General features: G+C 36.1%; 1 protein-coding gene across 1 annotated transcript in view; it reads left to right on the plus strand.

Moving 5' to 3' along the window:
- The window catches only part of LOC137997190 (UBX domain-containing protein 11-like), a 19,264-nt gene that overhangs the window by 553 nt on the left and 11,211 nt on the right, over positions 1 to 7,500 (plus strand). Inside the window, exons 2-7 of the mRNA XM_068843047.1 lie at positions 384 to 421; positions 1,844 to 1,915; positions 2,799 to 2,893; positions 5,404 to 5,458; positions 6,323 to 6,396; positions 7,166 to 7,295. Of these exons, the coding sequence (XP_068699148.1) occupies positions 384 to 421; positions 1,844 to 1,915; positions 2,799 to 2,893; positions 5,404 to 5,458; positions 6,323 to 6,396; positions 7,166 to 7,295 (464 nt within the window). The remainder of the gene's footprint in view (positions 1 to 383; positions 422 to 1,843; positions 1,916 to 2,798; positions 2,894 to 5,403; positions 5,459 to 6,322; positions 6,397 to 7,165; positions 7,296 to 7,500) is intronic.

Consider the following 7,500-nt stretch of genomic DNA (forward strand, 5'->3'; position numbering starts at 1 on the left):
CGCACGGGCATTGCGAAGTTTCAGGTTCAAACCCTATTGAAGGCCGTTAATTTTTCAGGGTTCTCTACTCAATTGCTAAAATTGTGATCATACCTGCAAGGATTAGCTTCACTTGAAGCTCTATAATGTCATACTCCTCAAATTTCACAATGCCACTAGCGATGTTAACAATGTCATGCGCCTGTGGGAAGGTTATTAAAGTAGTTGCTTGGCAACTGTCGAGAGGACGCCAGAAAAGATCAGAGTCCTTGGCAGAGTTCAATGAACGTATGACCCCCCATAACACCTGTCAGATACTCTACCCATTGTGCTATAGCTACAAGAACTCATAACTCTTGATGCAAATTAATTTTGTTAGCATTCATTTTCCCTTACTCTTTCAGACAGCAAGTTCCCTTTAGAAATCCAAATCATGGACCAGGTACAACTTTAAAATCAAGTAGTGCAGTCAAGAGTCAACAATATTAATTAACCTTTATCCTAAACCAGCCTAAACTAGCCAGACTTTAATAGTGTTAATTTTTACTCTGTGTAACGAAAGACGATTTTACTCATCAATGGGAAAGCCCCAGAAGTCCGTAGGTTAATCCTGAGAAAAACTCTTGATCCATCATATCCTTTGTTGAGTGACTTGATTGAACAATACCAGAAACGCATAAGGGTTGAAACATGTAACACGCGTTCACAGCTTCCGAATATTCAGTGCCAACTGATTGGTTGAATGTTTCAGTGCTAAGTACCATATTTGGAAACACCTCGCTCTTGTTGTTCCAAATATGGTACTTAGCAAATTGAATATTCAGAAGCTTGTTTCCCAGCACACAAGGGGCCGTTACACGTTTCAACCCTTATGGGTTTCTGATAATACAGGTAATACAAATTATTATAGTTTGGAGATGGTTGCTACACAAATTAACCAATTCATCACTGTTCAAAGTGACCCTCATTGATGAGCAAAAATCGTCTGGTGTTAGACAGAGTTCAAATTTTCAATTTCAAGTTTATTTTAAAAAATTTCCATTAAATTTTACGATGAACAGTCTGCACCCATATAGCAAGGCTAATCGGGGCGTACAGAGTAATGGCATACATGGCACTAAACTTACTACAGATGATATGATATTAAGATAAAATAAAACCTAACAATACACATTGGGATAAGGTGATTACACAATAGACAGACTGAAGAGAAGTTGCATACATGTAATTATTATAATATTATTAAAATAAGTGAATATATAAATGAATAAGACAGAATTATATTATAGAGTAAAATCTATTGTACATTCACTTTATACTCTCAAGACTGAAAGGGTTATGTACATGTATACTACAAAGTAGCTGGTTTTTTTTTAGTTTTTGACTTTCAGTGTTTCAATTATAATCATAATAGCCAGCTGAAATTATCTTCCCACCATTAATTTTAGTTATGACGGCTGACCCTGTATGGCCCTTCCATTTAAGACAAATTCACCATCAGTTTTATAAAGTACTACAAACACATAAAAACTAGAAATAAGATGCGATCCCTTGTCAACATCTGACTTTCACTAATTTGATACTAACTGAATGGAACACCAGACTTGTAACTACTGTACAGTAATTGGAGAAACTGAAAATGTGCTAGTACCAAAATTTCTAAAAGTTAGAATTTAACATCTGTCATTATTATCACAAAACTGCATGTTTAATTTTGGTGATGATTAGACCTTGGTTTTTGACCTACATGTAATTACACTTGAAAGGTGTCCTTTTAAATTATTTAAAATAATGTTGAATGACTATTATACCCACAAACTTGTGTGAATCTATGGCTGCAATTGAAATAGGTTTTTTTTCCCAGATGATCCATCAAACTCTATGCTGAAGAGGGATGGACCTCTCAAATTACCAAAGTCTTCAAGCTCAACAAATGGTAAGAACATGTAGTTTATACGGTAGGAATGTGGAGTTCACTCTGGACCTGAGATTTTATTGTCAGGTTGTTAACTTAAAGATACAATTCACCTAGTTTGGGCTTGAACTAAGCCACTGGGTTAATCACAAATTATTAAGAAGCATACAGTTTTTAAATTATTGCTTGTGAGAGATTTTGAGGTTATTTTATTCCTTTATATTGATCATGATTCTAAGTCATTTTTTATTATTGTTTTAAATTCAGTCTTTGATCATGATAGAAATCACCCAAGGCTTAAGAAAAATTTACCGAAGTTTTCTGCTTAAAGGTGCAGCGTTTTTTCAGTAAAGGCCTCTCTGTGTGTTCTCAAATTATTGTTCTGAACATGGGTGCAAGAAAATACTACTGCCCCATGTACTTATCTGGTATAAATTTCTTCAAATTTCCCCATTACATTGTACAATTAAGTCTTCATTTTTCACTTTCGTGTTGAACTAATGTTGTCCATGTTGTCTGCTGCTTTTCTGTTTTATAATCTCCTTCCTGTGATGCAACAGATGAAAAATCCAAAGCTTATGTTCGAATGTTTTCTCAGGAACACAACAAAGGAAAACAAAGCAAAAATTTAATTCTAAATAGTGAATGTGCTGGAAAGCATGTGCACCTGCAGGTACCAAAAAGTCTTGTTTTATCCCCAGAGACTCAAAGACATACAACTGTATTCTTAATGTTATTATATTAAATTTGGATTTATTTTCAGGTTCTTTTAAAGTCTTTTGGGCTATAATGTGTGTTTAGCCACAATAAAATACATTGTACATTGTATGTATGATTTCAGGAAATGAGAATTCAAGATGTTTAACATAGGGTTCTTAAATCTTTAATGGTTTTTAAATAATAGTGCCTTCAGATCATGATCTTCTTGGCAGCATGATGACAAGATTAACTCAAGCTGAACAACAGTTGAGAGTTTCTCAGACTCAATTGCAAGAAAAGGTATTAAAACTAGGTTTATTATTTTTTTATGAGGGTACATGTACTGCGTATGCTTTGGTTCAGTCATGCTCTAAACCACTGTTTCAAAAGTGTTAGAATTTCAAAGATTTAGGTCAAACCTATTAAAACTTATAGGAGACTACCTGACAGACAAATTGACCAGAAACTCTACTGCTATGTGCTGCCAAATTCAGTACACCCAGGAGTGATAAAAATAATTTAAACCATCATTCTTAATCTTGTAGAGCAAGTTGAATGATTTAAGTGGAGTTGACTACTTTCTTGCTTTCAGGGGTTTCGTTGGAAGCCTGAGTCACAGGTGGTATACCGCTGTCCGTTTGTTAGAAATTTGCGTCTCACTGCTGGCTACTCTGCCTTGATTTTCACTCAAACCCTTTAAAAGACAAGTCAATTAGAGTGACCACCTCTTGCATTGATTAGCCCAGGCATTATACACTCTGTTGTGATGGCAATGTTTTTAGGTGGCTTTCCTGGTATAATTTAATAGTCTTCTTAATGCAATGCTTATTGTCAGGCCAAAGCACCTGGCAGGGTATAAGAAGGGAATTACTATGATTGGTTGAATTCCTTCAACTGTATGATTCTATGTTCAGTCATTGGTATGGAGGAATGGGATTAAAAAATATGGTTGAGATTATAGATTGGTGAGCAGGTTGGGGGTCATGACACAACCTTGTGTTATTCTCTGTTCGTCAAATGAATGGGATTGGCTTTGAGGATTTTTCAGCTTGGCCACCAAATCATTGTCCTGGACACCTACAGTGTAGCTACACCTAGTTTTCCATAACAAGGCATCACAGTGTCAGTTGAACAGTTGAGTTGAAAGTCTTGGTCAGATTGATAAATACAATGTGGAAATAATGTGTTTCTTCTGAATGTCATGCCTAGTTTTTGAATGTGTACTTGGTTTAGTGCAAAGATCATATGGATCATGGTTCCATACGCTTCTTAAAAGCCACATTTTGATTTAGGGTGTACTCACACTCTATACCATGCTTTCATAGAGGCTACAGTTGCATTTATGTACTCTCTGACTGGCACTTCACATCTGTGTCATAATTATTTTACTAAAGAGGTTGGGGAGTTTACTGAGCATCTGAGCTCCTCCATGGTTGCAAATCCCTGGTGGATGGGTATGCAGTTTTGCCCTGGAGACTTTCAGGGTGATAGCTGCTTGAATTTGGCTTTTGTTACTTCCTCCAAAGAGGGTCCCCTACAGAATGGTTTAAACCATTGCCTGCAGGATTTGTAGTTGACAAAAACTCAATTTTATTGTCTTCATGTAGTTTGGTTTGTGTAGCATTATTTCGACAGTGTACAGTTTAAAACCAAGTATACATGTACATGAATACTGGTATTATGGTCTTTGATTTACAAGTGTGATTTGAAGTTTAAATCATGGTTGTGCGCTGAAGACCTAGAACAAATGAGAAGTGTATCGACCAGGGGCATACAGAAGCTCATGCTATGTCTCTTTTTCCCGCTTCTGATATATGCCAATTGATCATATCATATGTTTAACACTAGCCCTTTAAGTGAAACTGAACTTACATAATACATTTATTTACCATATTATAGCAAACATACAATGTTTATTTTGGGATAAAGAAGAATAGTGCTTCTGGTCCTTGGGGAAAATCATCAATTATTGTTGGAAATTTTGCGTAGTGGATTTTCGTTAATAAGTGGTTGAAGTGGGAAAAAAGTGCAATTGCTGGTCAAGAATTCAACAATTTATTAAAATGCTTTGGTGGCTTCCATCTCATTTTCAACTTTCACCTCTGACTAAACCAGTTACTTCGGGGTAGTGTAAATGGATATTCAGCCATCAGCTTTGAAAAGCTGACAGAAGTAGCAAAATTGTGGAATGAAATGGCTTTAAGATTATCTTTCAGGACTCTTATTAAGTAATTGAAGGATAATGGGGGAAAAAAAAGGCTTGCCAGTGTCTTATAGTGGGGTATCTTTTCAACAGTACCGGTAATTTATTATTTTTTTTTTTTCTCTATGTTGTGAGCGAGCGGAATTCTGCAAATCCTGCAATCTGATTGGCTCTGTGAGTGGGCAGAATTTCTCTATCTTGCCTGCTAAGCCAGGCGCAATCCTAGCCCTGGTTGCGTGAGCTTGTGTGATGTGAAAAAATAGACCAAAAGTATATTTTTTTGAAGTCTTTTAAGTGTTTTTAGAAGTAAACAGTGTTGCTTTACAAATATTAATAAACTGATCATTGCGGTATTGCCTGATATTTCTCTTTTAATAATAAGTATCGCAGGCCAGCCTTAATTAGCAATGGTTCCCAGTCAGCAATTTTTTTAGGGAAAAAAGTAGGGGAACAATGTGCCCTCGAGTCTTGGTCTCTGTCTCAGTGTCAACTTAGGCACAGTTTTACCCTATACAGACCTTCCAGCCAGTAAATAACATGCATTATGTGTATTAATTTGCTGAAAATTCTTTCAATTTTGACTTAACTGAACTTTTGACAACTTTAGGATAAAAAGATACGTATACTAGAGGAAAAAGCTAAATTATTGGATAAAGCAAGGGGTAAGGATAGATTCATAAAATGCATGCCTTTTTATTCATTTACGTACCTGGCCTATCTAGAGATTTTCATTGAGTTTCTCAGCAAAAACATATTGTTAATACCTTTACTAGCCACCAAGTTTAAGGGGCACTATATTTTTGTAGCTTTGTTTTTGTTTTGTTTTTACATGTAAGTTCAGATGATCACTAGCAGATCATATTATTTAATTGAACTGGAAAAAAGGAAAAGCATTTGGTCAATAATTTTATTGTTATACATTTGTACCTTTCGAAAATTTTGCTAGCTTTATGCATTTCTGTTGATTCATGTAATACCCTTAATAAATAGAAACCACTCCATACCGTTTGCAATTTGCTGTGAGTTGAAAAAAAACAACAGGTTACAAACAAGGCAACAAACCGATCAGAATAATTCCAAGCAATTTATACACGCACCTTTCGCAAACTGTGGGAAATGTGGGGATGCAAGTTGCAATAATGGAATTATCTTGGCATCTTATTGATGAAAAAAGTGGGGTTAGAATTCAAATCACCAATCACCAATCACTACACCAAGTATAGAGTGTTTTCACATGACGTCACGGCAGCCATGTTGATGTTCCAAAACAAAGAAATGGCGGCCATGATGGTGTGCCAAACTAATCCTCAGGGAATTGAACTAAATTTTTTGGAAATACGTTCTTTTGTTTCAGTAATCCAATATGGCTGCTGGTCACGTGAGTGAAAACACTCCATAGTGACGGCAATTGCACTCTACATATTAAATCAATCATAAACACTAAAATTTGCCAGCAGTAGTTGCAGCAGATGAAAAGATGTAAAAATAAGTTTTACTTTTCTTACGATTCCTCCAATTTTTTAAAGGTTACAATTCTGATACAATAACAGAGTTGGAAAAGAAATGCAGGAGACTGCAGACTCAAGTATTCCAGATGGAGGTAATTGTTCATGCTTTAGGGTTCATTTTGTTTCTATTTGAACCATTTATTTATGGTAATTAACTTACTTTGAAATAATATTGCTTAAAAATTGTACTTTTTTTTTCAAATCAAAATCAGGAAAGAAAGTCAATAATATGGTTGGTACAGTCGAACATGTATTTCAAAAACTCATCAATAATTCGTGAGCTTAACAGCTTAATATTCAAAACACCGATAAAATGTCACGTGTATGAGCTTTATATCCTGATAAAACACTCCTCGTTAGTACTTTAGTAGGGACACTCTTTTTGTGGAATGGTTTTGAAGCCATTCAAAAAACTCTCAGCACGGCATTATTGGGTCTAAAAACACTCGGCTATGCCTCGTGTGTTTTTAAACCCTGCTAAAACAGTGCTGCTCGCTTTTTAAACGTTACATAAGGGCTTGAGGAACTGTACGACTTCTACCAGGTGGCCGCCTAATACAAGTAACAAATACGGCCTTTGTATGTCTGAGCGAAAACTCAGGACAAAAAACTGGCCTCTTTATAGAGGGTGGCTGCTTTGTCAACCATTCTAAGATACTGTAATATGACAAGTGCTTGCCTGCATTTTGAATAACACAAGTTTTTGCCATTAAACGCTTGATGGCCCTGTGTTTTTAAGGATAGCTCTGACAATGCGGGAAAACGCCTTTCTTGAGACGTTTTGTTGATACCCAAGTAACGGACAATGGTGCCCGAAATGAATACACAACTTCCAGTTCTTTCCACGTTTTTCTTTATTAGGAATTTCTTTCTGATTATGGTATGATATGGGTGGGAGATGATGAAGCTGATTCAAATTATGATAATTTAGAAGAATCTCCCAGCGAAGGTCGCAGTTCTTTAAACAGTCATCAGGGCATTTGGAAGCCAGGTAAAATATCTTTTTTTCCCTGTCATCCAGTGTTTGGGAGCTTGATCAGCTGAGAGATGATCCCACTATTAACCACAGTGAAAACATTATAGCAAATGAGGTTAATAGGAGAAAGCGATGGCTCTTAAAGGTCGGCAGATTCGCAGTTTTTACGTTTTCGTGCAGGGCGTAGCACCGTTCTCGTCACCATAGCCTCGGATCTTAT

This window comes from Montipora foliosa, chromosome 3 (assembly GCF_036669935.1).
Source record: "Montipora foliosa isolate CH-2021 chromosome 3, ASM3666993v2, whole genome shotgun sequence".
Taxonomy (NCBI): domain Eukaryota; kingdom Metazoa; phylum Cnidaria; class Anthozoa; order Scleractinia; family Acroporidae; genus Montipora; species Montipora foliosa.